At 43.1% G+C, this 18,985-nt stretch overlaps 2 protein-coding genes across 3 annotated transcripts in view; one reads left to right on the top strand and one right to left on the bottom strand.

Annotated features, from left to right (window-relative positions):
- Nucleotides 1-165: 165 nt before the first annotated feature.
- hhipl1 (HHIP-like 1) lies at nt 166-6,409 on the bottom strand. 2 transcript variants are annotated; one of them, XM_047017772.1, is made up of 9 exons: nt 6,249-6,409; nt 4,597-5,243; nt 4,295-4,438; nt 3,728-4,056; nt 3,224-3,350; nt 2,346-2,491; nt 2,124-2,205; nt 1,402-1,484; nt 166-1,200 (listed from the first exon to the last, which is right to left on the bottom strand). In XM_047017772.1, exons 1-9 carry the CDS (start codon nt 6,249-6,251, stop codon nt 590-592), a joined length of 2,172 nt encoding a protein of 723 aa, XP_046873728.1. In that variant the 5' UTR covers nt 6,252-6,409; the 3' UTR covers nt 166-589. The 2 variants fall into 2 exon arrangements, with proteins under 2 accessions (XP_046873728.1, XP_046873721.1); XM_047017765.1 differs by having other exon boundaries at nt 5,712-6,408.
- Nucleotides 6,410-6,986: 577 nt separating this feature from the next.
- The window catches only part of ccdc85ca (coiled-coil domain containing 85C, a), a 35,158-nt gene continuing 23,159 nt past the window's right edge, over nt 6,987-18,985 (top strand). The window contains exon 1 of the mRNA XM_047018218.1: nt 6,987-8,421. Coding sequence (XP_046874174.1) covers nt 7,716-8,421 — 706 coding nt within the window. The 5' untranslated portion in view covers nt 6,987-7,715. The remainder of the gene's footprint in view (nt 8,422-18,985) is intronic.

Below are 18,985 nucleotides of genomic sequence, written 5' to 3'. Positions count from 1 at the left end.
TGGGTGACCATGATGTGTAGCCTTGTAGAGGAGCCTGGTGTCCCGGGTTCAGATTGCTTTATTCAGCATAATCTTTTCTCAAGAACTGGCAACTGGTTTAAAATTCAAGGAAACAATTTAAACTAAAAGCATGGAAGAATATTCCCCTACATATCTGCTATGACTTGGGATGCTGATAAAGGATGTGAAAAAGATCAGTCGCTTTACAATCTAAAGGCCTTTTAGTTCCCATATAGAAACACCGTGTCTCAGTTCTTGTATGATACTGAAAACCACCTGTAAGAAGGGTTGAGAACCAGTTGCATAAGATATCATTTATTTCATTGTGATCATCACATTCGGTCAAATTACCTGCATTTCCAAAGACATTCATTCACTGGGTCTAGGTCTATCTTCAGTATGTTCCATGTTACACTCTGATGAGACTACTGAAGACTAATGACAAATGCAAATGTCACTTTATTGAGGTAGGCACAAGTGCCAGTCTCCACAACAATTGGTCAAAGTTAAAATGATCCTTGGTTTTAGTTGTCAAATGCAATAAGGAAACAGAAATCAACAAATTATTGGGTAGCAATTTTGTAAGGTTTTATACAACATAGTCTGAGTTACTGCAAATTACCCCAGCGTCCTCATTGTGGGCACAGTTATGCACACCCACGCCTGAGTGCTTGCAGTCTAAAAGACTCGCTTCACTGCCCTCGCACTGCACGTCATCCAGAAGAATCCGCAGATCCTTCCCTTCGCCAAATTCAGAGTGCTTGGCGGCCTTCAGCGTGTACCGGAAGCCCAGCTGCCGACACACCACCGCCGCGCTCTTCGTGTTCCACAAGTCGTCACACACCGTCCCCCACTCTCCGTCAGCAAAGATCTCCACCCTCCCGTGATCTGCAAGCTCCGCCCTGTCTCCCGCCAGCCTCACTGCACCATTCTGGGGCAACTCCATGAGTTTGGGAGGCCTATCAGTCCTGTGTTTGCCCTTCCTCCCACGGCCTCTCCGTCCTGACTGCCTGGGCGGTTTGGTCGTGGTCGTGGGGGTTGTGGTTGTGTGGAACTCTGTATTTTCCTCTTCCAGGAGGTCCATGATGTCTTGGAGCCAGTCTGGGTTGACCCCCATGTCTGCATCTGTTTGGTACGGTCCTTCAGGGGGTTCGTCTCTGTGCTGCACCTTGGACTTCTTGGTGTGAATGTGAATTAAAGCTATATCGTTGAGAGACAAAAATGTATGTTAGTGACTTGGTTTAGGTATTACGTTCTTACGTTCAAACGCTTCATACATCACCATGTAAAATCTATGAACTCAATATTCCCAGTGTCACTGATATTCAGGAGCAAATGGATTAAATACATTACAATCACAGAAGACAGACTGAGATATTATGACATAGCCAGCCCACTCACTTCCCTTCGGCTTTAACTGGATGAGCTTGCTTTTCACTCTGACAGGAAGGGGGTCATAGTGACATTGTCCTGGTGCTGCCCGTCTGAAAAAGCAAGAATGAAAACATCCTCTCCTCAGTGTTGGAATAAGAAGGGCATACATTTCTGGAAGTATCGTTTTTTTTTTTCTATTTTAAGATGATTTTCGAAGATGGAGCTTGCTGTATGAGTCACATTTTGCTCCCCTTTAACAAACATAGCTGAGGTGGAGATTAATTAGAATCAGCTTGATGGATGAGAAACAAATATCTTGACATAGTTGCATACAGCTGAAGCCAACATCTCGAGACTGAGAGAGACCGAGAGGGGAATGAAGAGGGAGAGGAACAGAAGACAGGGGCAGCCAGCCAAGACCTGTCTGGACTGATGTCAAGGAACAAGAGATGTAAATGACAGGGCTTTCGCACTGTGCCAACATTCTCTTTTCACCAGAGAGAGAGAGAGAGAGAGATAGAGAGGGTGAGCGAGAGAGACAGAGAGTGAGCGAGAGAGAGACAGAGAGTGAGCGAGAGGGAAGGAGACCTCCATGAATGGGAAAACAGATCCCGACTGCATTCATCAGCAGTAACATTGTGGGAAAACCCTGCAAATCGAATCAGGAACTGCTGTCAACTGCTACATATCTGATATATATATATATATATATCAGATAACAAAAGCCATAAACATAAATGGTGGCTCACCTTGAGGGATCCACTAGTTTGTAAACAACCCCAGAGGGAGATGTGGCGCTGGGGTTCTCAGTGGACATGAAGTAAAGCTCCCCTGATCACAAGGACAATATATGCTATAATCGATCAATGTCGTGTAGCCTAAAGACAAATTGTCTTGTTTGTGAGTGTGCGTTTCTGTACATATGTGTGTGCATGCGTACGTGCACAGGCCTGTGAGTGTCATGTTCCTACCAGCCTCGTCCTCAGCAAAGGAGATAATGTACTGGTGGTAATTGTCAATGAGTCCAGGAAAGGCGCAGGTCATGCCTACACCCATGCATATCTCCTGGTAGTCCCACTTCCCTGTGTTTCTGTTCTCCTGCAGGCTCATCATGCGCCTAACAAAGACACAGACATAGACACATGGCATTTTACACGTTAAGGTTGTGTTAACTATTATATGACTACATAGAAATACCGTTACATGGTATTTACAGAGGAACTGCTTTGCAGTTACACTTTATAAAAATGTTGTGGTACATGTTACGACATTAGAAAAATTGAAAAATCTATGCATTATGTTGTTTGTATCATTAATAATCTGTCATTATGCTGTTTGCTAAAGCTTGCTTATGCCTACATAGCCATAAGTTCGTTTTTTGTAAGATGTGACTAGGAAAGGTCTGTGACACTAGATTGTAGGTCACAATGTTACCAAAGTGTATAATGCCATGCAACTTTGAACAAGGAAAATAGGAGGAAAGTCGAGGCCATTTCTAGGAGCCTTATCTAAAGACTAAACAAAAGCTATCTAGCACCATGAATGTGGCGTCTTCATTCTGTGCTTGCGAAGCTTTGTTGATTGTCACCCCCCTCCCATATTGAGATACTATTTAACTGCCCTTCATTCTTGTATTCTTTGTCCAGTCTTTGTCTTGAACTTGTATTTGGCAACTTACTTCATTGACTTGGTACTTTCACAGCAACAGGGTACAATAATAGACTTCTTCACTACCACAGCTTATTTACTCAAACAGATTAAAAATACATAATATGTCAGGACTATCAGGCTATAACAACAGAGCAAAGGGGTTTACACTAAAGGAAATTGAAGTAGGGTGTCACCTTACCCACTCATAAAGTCTCCAAAGATGTACATGCCATTAAGGTTGGGGTATTCACAACCTCGGTAGACATAACCTCCAGTCACTGACTTGCCCATCTTGTGAGAGTATGCATAAATAGGTAGAACGTCATCTGGAATTCATTTGAAAGGGATTCTCAATTGTGGGACATGGAAATACTTTCATACAGTAGGGTATTAATGACCTATTAATGAGCCCTAACATCGATGATGGTTCAAGTCAGTGTTTGACGTCTGTTCTGATCATCTGATCTTATACTAGTGTTCCTTCTCTGTTCTCTCTACGCACTGCGAGAAACAGTTACATGGAGTATTTTTTCCGCTATTCCAAACACGCGAAGACCAAACACATTGTTTAGATTGTTTCTTTCACTGTTTTGCGAAGCAGAGCCCTAGATCAACTGTATACACTTTGACACAACCTCTCTGAAGCAGGAAGCCAAGTCACAACAGAAGCACCTGTCTGACCGCTGGCTCCAGGATGACCCACCTAGCGAGGTGTTGCTGCATAGCTTCATGTCATAACAGGAGAAGCCCTCCTTGGCCCTCCAGCCGTAGTTCCGACCCTTCTCGATGATGTCGATCTCCTCGTACTTGTTCTGGCCTACGTCGCCGCAGAAGATCCGCCCCTTGCCGTCCTTCGTCAGAGGGTCCCCGCGGTCCACAGAGCAGCGCCACATGTTCCTCACCCCGTAGGCATACACCTCGGGGCGCGCCCCGCGCTCCCGCGCAAATGGGTTGTCAGGCGGGATCTTGTACAAAGGTCCCCTGTCATTGTCATCCACGTCGATACGGAGGACTTTGCCTAACAGAGCTGACCTAAAGCAGACAACAGAGGGTGGGTAAGTGGTTATGTCACTGTTAGTAGGTAACTTTGAGTTACTAAATAAATAACAGCTTACTTAATCAGTGACAGATGTTTCCCAATATATATTATGTTACTTTCTGTTACTACAATTACAGTTACAATACAAATGCATTGTATTATTATGACTCAATATCAGACAGTCAAAACCAACATAAATCGATGTGCTCTGTGACAAGATAATAATACTACTTGTTTTGGGCATTCCCATATGTTCCAAAAGGATCTCCTGCCATGCCCCCATCCCCAGTGAAGATGTACAGGTAACCGTCGTCTGCAAACAGCAGCTGTCCTCCGTTGTGGTTGGATGCAGGCTCATCGATCTCAAGGATAATCCTAGGAAGGAATTATAGAGGGCCGTAGAAGGCAGCAAGGGTTAGCCATAATGTAAACATTTCACGTGTTTGTGGTCTGTGTGTGCGCGTGTTTGTGTGTGTGTTTGCATGTGTTTGTTTATATGTGCCTTCACAGGCCCAGCATCAGTTGGATTCCACCTCTCAGATCCATGATCCACTACGTTCATGTCTCCTGCAGATATCCGAAACTCGCTGATCCGTATCCTCTCATCGAAGCCGATTTCCACAGAGTAATACACGTACAGCTTCCCATTGTACTTGTAGTTGGGGTGAAAGGTCAACCCAAGAAACCCTCTCTCATCCCCTTCCCACGGCGAGGTCAACACTGCCTTGGTGATGTTCAGGAATGGCTTCTCCAGTTTGGACCGGTCCGGCAGATAAGTCCACACCAAGCCCACCTGCTCAGCCACAAAAAAACGGTGTGTTCCGTCGTTAGCGTGCACCATGGCTAAAGGGTTACGTAGCCCGTTGGCTACCTCTTCCAAACACAGCTGCAGGCAGCCTGCTGAGTCTGACCGGACCCTGCCTAGGTTCTGGGTCAACTGCTCGTTGCTGAGCAGGTGTGGGTAGCAGTAATCTGGGTCCACCAGCTCAAGATACTGACAGAAACGGGTCTGGTCTGTTTGTAACTCCACCAGATGCGGGTCATCTAAAAGCAAGGGGACTGTAGTTCTGCATCTCTGCCAGAACTGAGAGCAGTAGTCGGGGCAGAGACCGGGGATGGTTCTGGTTGGAGTGCTTGGGTCCTCTGCATCGAAAAGGTGAGCAGCAAATGGAGAGCATTCCTGTTGAGGTAGAATGAAAAGGGGAGTCAGGGCGGAGAAGAAAGGAGGGAGTTGCAGTAGAGAGAACGAGGGGTCAAGGGGAAGGAAGAAAGTAACAGGAAAAGTGAGTGAGGGACCACCTCCTTCATAGCTGGCTGCCTCTTGAAGACATTGACTTGGTGGTTTTGTGCACGTAGACTATGCTACATCTGGCCAGAATTACCACCATTTACGTGTTTAACCGTAATCTTAAATTTCACATCGTAACGCATTGACCTACACATTTCTCAACGATTTACAGCAGCCAGAGCCTGAGCTTTATTCGTTATAGTGCCTCGCATTCTTAATTATTTTAGACATAAATAACATATTCTAAACACGTAATGTGAACCGTATTGAACGCTGGCTATTTGAACATGCTGGTATTTGTAGGTTAACGCAACCCATGCTAAACCGACCTTTACCCAATTGGCTGTCATTCATGCTTACCTGGCAGAGAAGGTCCTGAACGTACCCTGCGCATTTAGAATATCCATCATAGTCAAATCTGTCCATAATTTTATAGAATTTGTCCATTAACTGTTGGTCTTTCGCATAGTCACAACAGCCGAAGTACTTGTACATGGAGCAAAACTGGAGCTCTTGTTGGGGTCGAAATGGGGGTTTGAAATCCAAACACTGAGGGTGTAAAATCACAGGTGCGACGCATAATCCAAACAAAAATAATCGAATGGAAGGCGAAAGCCATACACGACCGCGAACATCACAATAATGGCACATGTTGACGTTATTTAGGATAGCTACAATGCACCGGATTACATAGAACAGAAGTTATGCAAACCAGAAGAAAAAAACACTCCCGTCTCGACTGTCCTCTGAAGCACTGTGAACTTTGTCCACACTTTAATTGTCAACTTTGGTCTGGGTTCGTTTACTTTGCTATTCAGCAGACAGGACACCAATTTACTGACGTCGTTTCTCTCAATAACCAACTGGTAGGCTATGTCGTTAGTTCTTCGTCCTTACCATTTTGAGAATCGAATTGGTTGTCAGCACGTTGGCTACATCATCTCATTTCTCTCAAAGACAAGACACACACAGAAAACAAATATGTGTTATGTAATAGCAGTCTGGATTATATTCCCCATGCAGACCACCAGAGCAAAAAACCTATAGGCTAGGCCTAGGTAAAAATGAATGTAGAAATAGGTAACCATTGTATAACCTTCGTAGTGGCATAGAAAATGCATCAGAGACACATTTCTAGTAAATTCACACACATTTAGGGAGAGTTGTCGTTTAATAAAATTTCTTGCAGAATAAATTAAAATGCCACCATGGTATTGCAGAGAAGCCTAGACAATGTCACATTTAATTACATTTAAATGTATAGCCCATAAACAATTCAAAGTGTGACTTTTATAATCTCTATGCATTTGAAATGCATTTTGGAGTAAAACATGCTACTAAAAAACTAGCGTAGCCTAGTTTTGCACATTCCGTAACATGCAGGAAATGGTTTCAATATGAGTTGTTGCATTTGGCCTCTAGATGGCAACGTTCACCTGCCACATTGGACATGCTTATTATTTCCTAATCCATTTCACACTACTTGAATATCATGCATTCACCAACATGAATTCGAAACACGATCATATTTATAATATCCCCGATTAAATTCACAACACCTTAATGCCGTTATCTACAATGACATTTTGGCACATGTATATACTTTACCCTGTGTGAGAAGGCAAAAGTTGTTTGGTCCTCCATAAAAGCAACTCAAAATGCATAAACCAGTCTCATTATGGTCATTGTAGATTATAAACAAAAGGGGCGGGCTATATTGACCAATCTTGCAAAATAATTGTTAGCCTTTAGCCTACATTTTGGGAGACTGTTAAATAGGCACCAACATAAATGTCATGGGTTTTGTAGGATATAGCCTACTCAACATCTTTCTTGTGTGAGAAACGATTCCCTGCCGGTTTGAATGTTGCCTGGGATGTGAGCGCAAGCGCTGACATCACGGGCTCGCGCTGCGCCTCTACCACTATTGAGGATCAGGCTTTGACTGGTCGTGGAGGGAGATCGGTCTTCCGTCACTTGGTGAGTCCAGGGTCCGAGGGTTGTGCTTCGTGTTTCACTGGTATGTAAAGCGTGTTCGCCGTATCTACTAACAACACTTTTAAAAGTGAAGTAGGCCTACGTAAAACCTGAACGGAAAAAAATCTCGGATTTAGTTTTCTTTTTTTTCCTCCAGTTTTATACCGGTTATTAGGCTACAGTAACTGGAGGTCAGCTGCGTGCCTGTAGATTTGGGTCACCTGCTCGGCTCGCTGTAGCATCTTCCACGGTGCTGAATTTAGATACATTTTTCATTTTGGTATTAAGATTGAATTGACAATGGATTCGGTTTTTCTGTCAACTTCAATGTCGTGCCTCGGTTAGACGATTAAAAGGCTACTTCAACAACCAGTGGGATAACGAAATATGGCCAAACATTGTTCTGAGGGACCGCGGGATGATTTGAGCAAGCCCTCTGACGAGGAGCTGTCAAGGTTGAGCAAGGATGAGCTTGTTAGAAGGCTGCGGAAAGCGGATAACGAGAAAATGAATTTAATGGTGGAACACGGGAACATGATGAAAGACGTGAACCGGAGACTACAGGTTCACCTCCACGAGATTCGGAGCCTTAAAGAGGTCAATCAGAAACTGCAGGACGACAACCACGAGCTCCGGGAACTGTGCTGCTTCTTGGACGATGACCGACAGAAAGGAAAGAAGCTTTCCCGGGAGTGGCAGCGCTTTGGCCGCTACACTGCAAGCGTCATGTGGAAAGATGTTGGGGTGTATCAGCAAAAGCTCAAGGAACTGGAAATCAACCAAGATTCGGTTATGAGAGAAAACACGGAGCTAAAGGAAATAATTCTTATGCTTGACGAGGAGAGAAACGGGGCCGGCTCAAGGAGCTCCATAGACAGCCAGTCCAGCCTGACCAACCTAAACGGGGGTTCGGCCACTGTGCGCGACGTTGGGGATGGGAGTAGCACGTCGAGCGCCGGGAGCGCTGGTAGCCCTGACCACCACCACAACCACATACACAAACCAGCAGAGAGCAAGATAGCAGCCCTTCGAAGGTCGATGGACGACCTTTCAGGCACTCATCTCCACAGAAGCATCCCCAATGGACTGAACGGTGAGTTTTGTGCAACTGGCAGTGATGAGTTCATGATACTGGAAGGTCTCTGTTGAATTGGAACAGAGCATGTGTAAGAATAAAACAAGATGCTATCAGCCAGGCTTTATTCGGAATTTCAGTCCATCTACAGTATATAGGCTTGCAACATCCATTACTTGGGTTAACAGATGTCAGTCAGCCAGAATTAATCATGGCTCGATTGCAAAGCTAGATTAAGACACGTCCTGGTTATGATCCTTTGACTTCTGACAGATCCAGGGGTCAGATAAGGACATCTCCCAGCCTACTTAAAAAAAAGCCTTTATTCACTTAATTGAGAAAGATGAGGGAGATTTGGGTTATATGCATGTATGCAGCCATGTATAACCTATCAATTACACTTGAGATTCAATTGAACCTCCAAATACTTGACATCTAATATTAGAACAAAGAGTGATGGCTTTTTCCAACCAACCTCGTCCTCAATATGTATCATAGCCTATTGTCTTCAGGACTTACCAAAATGTTGAGAAACACATTCCTAATAAAATTGTGGACATTCAAAGCTGGATGAAGTTTACAAAAGTCGCAGTTTAGGTAGAAAATGCTACACTGTAACCCCAGCTCATCTTATCTTTATGACCACCGTCAAAGAGAGAATATGACAATGTGCATTACACCTTGGACCTTCTTGTTAGGATGGTGTCCTACTCTTTACTGTAAAGTTGAGCTAATGCCATTTGAATAACGTGAATAGTTTCAAGTTTACTTGCCCCTCATAAATAAGTACAGGTCTTATATTGACTGTAGTTCTATATTCCATTGTGACCTTTGGAAAGTGAGGTAATCTATAGTCAGATAGAATGGGTTGAGTAGTACACACACACAAACCAAGCCTCAAAGGTAAAGAGGTAGGAGTGTGTGCTCGCCAGGCACGAGAGACTGTTTGTTCTGCGGTGTGTTGAGAAACCATTAAGAACATGGTGTGAAATGTCCGCACACAGCAGCACTCTTCATCTGGGGAGCTGGTCACACAAGCGCTAAGGCTGAAGCTGCGTGTGCATGTGTAGACACTCTCATCCACTTTTAGGTGTTGGATAGGTACCTGGAAGTAGACTGTGTAGTCTCCTAAGGGCTCTTTCTTGTTCTATGTCACATGGTTTGATGCGGCTGCAGCATTCTCTCAGATGTATGCATCACATCGCATCTAACACCCCTTTCTATCGTCACACTTGGAGTTGCGAAACAACTTTATCTGCTCGGCTGATACGTCCGGTCCTTAAGGACGGGATGGTGTTTGCTTACACGGTGGCAGTAGAAGATGGCAACTGTCGCCCGGCCTTGCCTGACCAGATGGCCTAGCTCTAATGACCTCAGCTGGTTGCTGGTGAAGTCAGTCCTAATGAGGATTTAGCACCCTCGCAGTGCCAGCGGGATGCTAAGTAGTGTCAGCAAGTCACCTCATTCAGAACGCAGAAAGAGGTAACATAGACAGGAGTGTGGCTGTCTGTCGGGCGTGCTGTAAGACAGCAACAAGCTACAGTCGTTCATTGTTTGGCACGATCTTTCGTGCGGTTGTATTTTTGATTCCAGATCTGTAATTGTGACGATAGTGTTTGGACGTTGTAAAGACATAACTTGTGCAGTTGTTTTAGGAAAGTTCATGTCAAACTTGATAGGATAACAGTGACATGCCTGTAGTACTTGTTCACAGGACAGAACTTACGGACTAAGCATGGTTTTGTGGCCTGCTGAAATGAGAGTTAGTCAGCCAGTTTACTACCTTCTTAGGAAAGCCTTACTTATTATTCACTTACTATTCCCCCTTTCTCCACAAAACGACCAGACCCCTTCTCCTTCACACAAGGTCTCAACAACTGATAAAGCTAGTTGAGTAACACCATAGAAGGAAAGCTTGATGAAACACTGTCAGTTACAGTATATCCATTTTCAACAGTGCAGGACAATCCTGTGATGGTGGTCTATAATGTGTGCCTCTTTTGTCCATACAGCTGAGGCCAATCAATGTGTGAAATGTGCAATGTCAGATAGCTGACTGGTTGGTGGTCCCGGGTTACAAAGCACATTGTTTAAACCTTCCACAGCCTGTGATTGGGGGTTAATACACTGCAGGGCAAACAGTATTGATTGTGCACTTTTGTGTGCATACTAATTTGGCCCACTTTTTGTATCAATTTTGTGCTTCAATGTTTTTTCAGAGAGTTTAACTATGTTTTGTCATGGTTTTATAGGTCGCTAAAGGTCTACTTTACCTTCCATGTTCCACTTTTGTTAATTCTTTTTTTTTTTGCCTGTTACTCACTCATTATTATTATAATGCTTTTCCAACCTTTATTAAAGAGGATATGTGTTTTTAAGTGTTAATCTCACACTCACTTTGTGAGAAGAATTGACAGACTGAAATGCTCAATCTTCTACTCCATCTTCATCTTAATTTCACTCTTTTATTAACACTGGTGTTTCATAATTGTCCTCAGAAATTCAAAAGACACGGTGGGAGGGGCCTGTCGCAGAGTTAAGAGTTATGGCCTGTTTATTGGTTACCTCTGCTCTCAGGTTTATTAAATCAACCAATCGTACCTGTGGAATGAGGTGCCACTGTGTGGCTGACATTCTTACCCAGGGTTTAAATTTACTATGCAGGGGGTAAACAGTATATGCATGGTGTTTGTCAGGGCTGCACTTTACCCCTTCTTATTTATGTGCTGGAATGTGTATACGTGCAAGAGCCTACTTGTTGAGATTGATGCAACTGTAAATTTCCTGGATTAATTTCAGAACCCCAGAAGGAGAGGTTGGGTCTTCTGTCACTGTTCTCCATGTGTGATATACTGTACACCCTGTTCTATTCTAAAAGGTGGCTTCCGTGTGCGAGAAAAAGAGAGAATAGAGAGAGGAAGAAAGAAAGAGAGAGCAGACAGAGTGGAGCATGTGATTGAGTAAGACATATAAAGTGTGAATGGTCATATCCAAAGTGGCAAGCACTTCCATTTTACTCTGTGCTTCTGCGAGAACAATTGTGTTTCTTTCCATCAAATACATTTTTATGATTATTGCCCTAGACCTTGGACCCAGTTCCCTCACTTTTTCCTCAGTTTTCCTGGGGTGTTAGGCTTTATATTTTATCTTTATGATTTTAGTATGTTTGTGATTTTAGTATGTTTTTGGGGGAGTCAATTTTTTTTAAGAGATCCAGATCCAAGTACTTTTTAAATTGTATTTATTAAATTGTTCAGTCAGAAAGGGGTGTTAGCTAAGCAACTAGAAACTAGATTTTTCCTCCTTCCTGCAGCACCTCACACCACTTCTAAGCAATTAGATAGTTTGCTGTGCAGTGATAGCTCGTATCTTGTTTAAAGAGAAGGGGGATTGAGGGGCATTGTTGACTTTGGCAACCGGCCAGGCAGTGGTCATGATGATGAGGCTGCATAACGTTGTATTACATCTCATGTAATAAATTAGCTTTAAGTAATATGTCTGCAGAATTAACATATATATCAACTTTTTATGCATTATTAAGCAGTTTAAATAATTTGTGACCACATAAATGAGTCATGGAATAAATTGCAACCAGAATTTTTATCCTGCAAAATAGACTAAGATAAAAGGTAAAAATTACCAGCTGCAAAGTATTTGTAAAATGTAGTCTTTGCTACCTTAGCCTTTCACATTTAGATGTGTTAGCCTAGCAAGGCTAGCTTTCCTCTTGGTGGAAGGCTGATGACAGTGTTTGATCAGCCAGTGTTCTTCATGGGTTTTGGGGTTGGCCTTCTCTGGAACCCTTTTGTTCCCTGTGTGCTTCTCCAGTCCTTGTGTCCTGCTTCCCAGCTGCCCCCCCCCAAAACGTTTTATCAATGGAGTCTCTCTTTCCTTTACTCACTCATTTACTCTCCCCCCCTGCTTGCTTCCTTTCTCCACTATCACACTCAACACTCTCCCCTTTTTATCTTGCACACTCTCTCTGACAGTACACGGTATCTCTCAACCTCTATTTCACTCTCTTTTTCCCATACTTGTTTTAACTTGATCCCCCATCCCCCCTGCACTTTCTCCCCTCTCGTCCATCCGTTTTGGTTCCCACAGTGTGATTCCTGCCGAGAGTGAGTGAGGGGGAATGAGAGCACACCGGAGGACAAAAGGTCTGAAAGGGGCTTGGCTTTGACAGACTGTATGTATAGCTATGTGTATGGCTTTGTGTGTGTGTGTGTGTGTGTGTGTGAAAGGGTGTGGTAGTCCCCTTTCAGTATACCCATGATACACCCACAACACATGCCACTAACCACCCTAAACCCTTATCAACCCTGTTGATTCAGAATGAAGTGAGACAGCCATGCTTGGGCTCAGGAACCTGGGCTGGTCTCCTAATTGGATCTTTGCATGTTGTTGTTTGCATGTTGGATCTCCTCTGGCTTTCTGAGTCAGGTTACTACTCTGAATCCCGGGGGCGGGGGGCAGCACGAGGCTAGCCAGTGGAGAATCCTCAGAGGCTAAACTGAGGCCATTCACAACAAACTGCTAACAGTATCAACAGAGAAGCCATGCAGAATGATGTTGTCAAATATATACATTGCCTATTTCCACATTTAATAGCAAGCCCATGATCTGAATGACATTATATTATGTTTTATTCATTTAGCTTTTATCAAAGCAACATACAATATTGTGGTGCTTACTGTACTGTAGAAAGTATAGCAGAAGATCAAGGATCAGAAGTACACAGTTCTGTAATTACCATAGCATAATTATGATATGCTATAGAATAAACCAAAACATGTTAATGTAATTGCATTTCTATTGTTACAACTTTGGAGTATGTGGCTGAAAACCAATTGGATATTGTGTCTTGTGTCACACACATGCTCTAGGCCTGAGATAACAGTTACTTGTGTCAGATGATGCAGAGTTTGAGTTTGAATACACCAGTATGTTTGGGTTTGCATAGCTGACATTCCTTGAATCCCTGAACTCAGTCAGTCTGTCCTGGTATGTGACAGTTTGAAGTACCATACCTGAGTGCTGGTCGCCTAAAATTTCAAAATTTCAAATCTTGTCACATCCTTTCCACACAACACTGGTTTAACAGTTGTCAGAAGTGTGGGTGAACCTATATACATATATATATATTTTTTTTTTAAACAGTTCACGAATAAGGCTATGGATGTTCCATTTTTTAACCATACACATTCTTTACACTCTAATTCTTCTTCTATCTTTTTCTTGCTTAAATTAGATCAAAATCAGATGAAATGGAATGAAAGGATGTGTTGAACTTTCAATATAGACCAGCTATTCAAACATCACGAGTGGAAAGTATGACTTGATTTTACCCATATTACATGATGCCTGTTCCAGTGTCCCAGTTATTCTCTGGTGAAACATGACACCATATGGCTCTGGCAAGTTTCAAATAAACACAATCATGGGATTGATATGAAACATGTGTAAGCTAGCACCTAGGCCTACTTATAACTCACATTTGAACTGAGACTAGAGGATACAAATCCCATATTTCAGCCAAAACATGTTGAGTAAGATCATCTCTCCAGCTTGAACATAGTCAGAATGATTAAACCAGGGTATTTTGTATATATTTTTTCCTAACTCAATGGCATAAGGTGAGCTTCTCTTTTACTGAACATATGTTGGCAGGAGATTAGGGAGGCTCTCTTTGGATACTCCCACACACACTAACACACACACCATTCCCAGTTCTGATGTATAACCGGGTAGGGCTTATCTCTGAAACAGGTTGGATCCTTTCATGAACAAAAGTAACAGTAAATTAAACGTGTGTGTATGTGCGCGCACTGTGAGTATTCACAACTGTGTATTTCCATTTGTTGGTTTGCTTTACTGACATTCATACTTTAAAATAAAATAGGCTATGCTTTAATACTGTCTATTCTTTGTGTTTAATTGAGTTATTAGATATGTAGGTGGTTTGTTACCATGAGACCCACTTAGAATACCCAAACCACTTAGCTTCATAAATCAGTTTAAATCCGCACTCAGACAAAGTCATAAAATTAAAATCTGTCACTCTACCTCCCCATGATGCCAATGCCAAGATTGCTTCACCAGCTGCGACTTTCCTTTGAAGCATGTTTGTTTCTGTCTGTCTGTCTGTCTGCTAGCTTGCCTGCCTGCCTGCCTGCCTGCCTGCCTGCCTGCCTGCCTGCCTGTCTGTCTGTCTGTCTGTCTGTCTGTCTGTCTGTCTGTCTGTCTGTCTGTCTGTCTGTCTGCCTGCCTGCCTACCGGTCTATCTACCTGTCTGTCTGTTTTTGTGAGTCTGCCTGTTTGTTTATGACAGGGACTTGTGGGTTAGATGTTTTTCTCCTGTAGGGTGTGTCCCATTGTTTTACGACAGTCATATTTCCCAAATGTCATTCCACAAGGAACTACAATCTAAAGACTCTAAGTAAAGCCAGACTTTACTCAAAAAAAATAAACATCATGGGCCATATTCCCATTACTAAGCAGGAAAATAGCTTTGCGTCCTTCCTGAAGTGACCCTGGCCCCCAAGACGGTCAGCTAGGGACCAGGATAAACCTCCAACTCTGATCGGGGTCATTCAGGTTCTGTTTCAACAGAGAGATTAGGTTTCGGAATTTTCTTCCCACAGAGTCAGATTGCCATTTTAGGGGCCTTTCTGTCAGGTCTATGGGGTCTCCAGAGGCTCCCAGCAGGTAGCTTGGTACAAAAGGACAGGTTTCCTGCCTGTCCAGCAAATGATTCCATTTTTACAAAGTGCCCAGCATGAGGGTCAGACACAGAAACAGCATCTCTTCCCGCACACCAACAGTATGACAAAAATGTGGCCAGCAAATGTTCCATTGCTTTCTATGCTCAATACATGCAAAGCTCAGTTAAGCCCCAGTATCGAAAATTCCGCCAATTGTGCATTCCAGGCTGTGTTTTGATTCCTCCAAGGATCCCATGAGATCGGGGGTGTCATAGAGCTGCACATTCATCTTCAGGGGGGACTGTCTATCTGGTGTGACGGCCTAATCTCCACGCCTCAATGAGAAAGTGGAACAAACCGAATATTTATGTGCCCACAACTTGCCCGGTCAGACAAACAGGTCAAACCCAGTCCCTGTGTAGGAGGGGGGGGGGGGGGGGGGGGGGACCCCAGACATGAAGGCATTCATCTGTCAAACATAAGTAGGACATTGTGGACCAACTCAAAAAACAGATGTTTTCTTATTTGTTCAAATAACTTCTCAAGGTATTTCAACATTGTAGATTCTCTATAGGTGTTCTGTGCTTGCAGACATTTGTGTGTCATAGATGCTGTATGTGATGCTGAATGTAGCTGGGAATTAAATCCAACATTGGCTACTGATAGGATCAATGCTGGAGATGGGATCTCATAGGAAAGTAAAGAAAGAAACAAATGACCATACATACCTGTCATTTCACAGAACAGTCAGTCTCACATTGAGAAGAAATTATGTTTTAGTACACCGGTTGGAGAGCAGGAATTGTTATGTCATTCTGCTGACTGAGGTTCTGTCTCCTCTTTCTCCCTGCTGCTTGCTCTTGACTCATAAATAGGATGCTAATCTCTCTCAGTTGTTTTCACTCCCTCTAAAACAGTTTTGTTGATGTTGTCTCCCAAAGGGGCCTGTAATTAGCCTGGACCATGACTAGCTCTCGGACTAGCCACTAAGAGTTCTCTAGGGAACAGAGAAGTGAAAACACAGACGCAAGGAAGCTCATAAGAGTTTTCTTGAAGGACAAATTACATATGTCCCATTATTTCCTTCTCTCCGATCATAAGCTGGTTTTCTAGTTGTCCAATCCAATCAGAGGTCATTTAAGTCTCTGAAAGATCTCAAAGGGGCTTCAATGGGCATCGCACATAGCTGCAGACAAATCCACTAATTGGTTAACATCCAGGATACCGACTATGTTTGTTGAGGGAGACATTTGGCTTCCCGTCTCAGTGAATGACGGGATGAATAGATTCAGGTCTCCCTTCAGATTTTTCTCCTCTCCTTATGTGAACAGAGTGCCTCTTGGCCCTATTTGTGTTTTCTTGATAGTTTTTATAGTGTTTATGGGAACCGGAGGAAGAGAGACAGAGCTCCATTATATGTTTGGGGCATTGTTTGTATTTATGTGTGTGTTTCATTGTGTGTAAGAGTAAGTGTCTTTATCAGTGCTACTGCTTGTATGTAAGTGCTCAACCTGTCTGGACAGATTTACTGCCTGCATAGGAGAGAGAGCTTGGTGTTGTTATGATAATGTCACGGCATGGGAAGACCATGTTACAATGAAAGCCTGGTGAAGAAAAGGTTTGATTGTATGAGAGGTATAAAGAGGCTTTAGTGTTTCTGCGCAATTATTATCTATTATTATCTATTGCAGTCTGTCTGTGTCAAGAGTTTTAGTCTATATGCATGTGTGTGTGTGTGTGTGCAGTACTGTATGCTGTGGTCTACTCTTTTTAAACCCTAATCCATTCTCTAGTTAATGTGAGTGATCATCATTCCTCTGGCCACTTCATAGCTCCACCAAACGTTGGGCTGGTAATTAAATCTGTCTATGGAGGCCCTTAGAAACACACACACCCCCTTGGACAGCTGGACATCTGGTCAGGGCGAAGGGGAGTCTCTGGTTGCAGATTATTGAGGTATTTTCGCTTGAGTTAGCATCTTCTAGACACTTACAAAGATGAGACACTAAGATGAGGAAATTTAGCATACACCACTTGAAGCTTAAACACTGACAGGTTGTATGGTCAGCAATTTAGATTATGGATTTGTCATCTGGGTAGCGGCCAGATAAACAACATAGTTGAAGAACATAGAGTACCTCATAGCTTTCAGCGACATGAACGCTACAGATGTAGCCAATCCAATATACGTTATCTGACACAATGCACCCGTAGTTTTCAATGTTAACGTAGGCCAGAGGGTCAAATCCGACCGTTTTTCATGGTGGGAAATATTAATTTACCAAATTACATTTGGACAAATTGCTCCATCGTGGATCTATTTATTTTTTTGTCAGAAGATATCATATTTATTTAATGACATCTGCATCAGCACTCATAATATTTATAGAGCTGTCAATCTGAGTTATATTGCACATTGGCACATTTTCAACTTCACCACAGTGGGCGATAGAGCCATAAGTGTATTGTAAAAGATTGATATCATTTGAAAGCCAATGACAAAAAATGACTGCAGTAGGCAGATTACTTTCCCAGACTCTAGGGAGCTATCTAACTTCAGGCTAATTTGGCAACAGTTACTGTTGCAACGCTAGCTTTGAACGCTAGTCTTTGTGTTTCACACTTACCTTACACAAAGTTTGTAAAATTATAGAATAGTTAGAAGGATTTTAACTTCAAAAAGTCATTTATTGCATATGGATATAAGTTTCACCTAATTTATCTTAATTGTATTCTAGCTCAGTTTAGCGTTAGCTCAGCAAGCAGTGTGTTGGCAGTGGTGAAGTTGGACTCATATAAGGATTCCCTCTGCTGTGTATATTCAAAAAAGGTGCCTGGTCAGGATCTCCCACATTCTAGGACAAACAATAGGGGAAGTGCAGCTGACTGGGAATCAGTGTTGGACACGCCCAGGAGATAGTAACCATATGACAACCCTGTCGCACTTTGACAGTAACAGTGTATTCCCAAGTGTCAGAGCCTTTAAGAACATGTTTTTGCATGAAACAGCTGTAACGTTAATCATGGCAGAAACATTGTAGATTCAGAAAAGTAATCTGACTTGTGTGTTTTTTAATGTTTTTTTTTGCCAGTTTCATTTTCGCTGCTTAGACAGAATTAAATATCCAGTCATGCAGTTTGCGATGCTACTTGCTGTAACAGTTTCCAGCTCTCTTTCCATTTCCCTTTTTCTCTCTGCATTTCATGACTCGTCCTAAATCTTTCATCTTAATCCTAAGTCCTTCATCTTTGACCACTTCCTCTTTCTTTTCATCCATCCCATCATTAAACCACCTCTCTCTTTTCTAACAACCCCCAAACTGTCTTTCCCCACTCCCTCTCTTTCCCCTCTCCTCACTCCCTGCCCATGAGGAGTGAATGACCTCATTGGAGAAAAAAGGGGGTCAAAGGGGAGTGGGGACCAGGGATTGGCTGGGCTCTCGTGGCCAGGAGGAGCTGGCGTGGAATGCCATAGCAACAGCCGATTATGAAGCGGTTGATTGATCCTCAAAGACAGTACAGGGAAAGAGGGGGAAGAAGATAAGAGAGAGGCTGGGGTCAACAGAGATTGAGGGGTCAAATAAGGAGTTGTTGACTGAGTGTAATTTTAATGGAGTACATAGTGATGAGAGGAAGACCAGGCTGTAGCTGATGAGTACAAGATGAGGCAGCAGCAGGTTCGATACAAACTCAATGACCTAGCATCACAAAGGTTACACAAGGTTGGAGGCTGTGCTAGCCAGACAGATACAGCCCATTGGATGTGACACTGTGACATACACTCACACAGGCCCCATCTCTCCTGCTCTCTCTCTCTCTCTCACTCTCTCTCTCTCTCTCTCTCTCTCTCTCTCTCCCTCTCTCTCTCTCTCACCACA

The sequence above is a fragment of the Hypomesus transpacificus genome, chromosome 3 (assembly GCF_021917145.1).
Source record: "Hypomesus transpacificus isolate Combined female chromosome 3, fHypTra1, whole genome shotgun sequence".
Lineage (NCBI taxonomy): Eukaryota > Metazoa > Chordata > Actinopteri > Osmeriformes > Osmeridae > Hypomesus > Hypomesus transpacificus.
The sequence above is the reverse complement of the archived record's forward strand: the minus strand, read 5'-3'. Positions and strand labels throughout refer to the sequence as shown.

Coding starts and splice junctions, on each gene's coding strand:
- hhipl1 (XM_047017765.1), bottom strand. CDS start 6,002: ATGTGCCATTATTGTGATGTTCGCGGTCGTGTATGGCTTTCGCCTTCC. Junction 5,244..5,711: donor TTCAGGACCTTCTCTGCCAG/GTAAGCATGAAT, acceptor CTACCTCAACAG/GAATGCTCTCCATTTGCTGC. Junction 2,492..3,223: donor TTTGGAGACTTTATGAGTGG/GTAAGGTGACAC, acceptor TGTCTTTGTTAG/GCGCATGATGAGCCTGCAGG.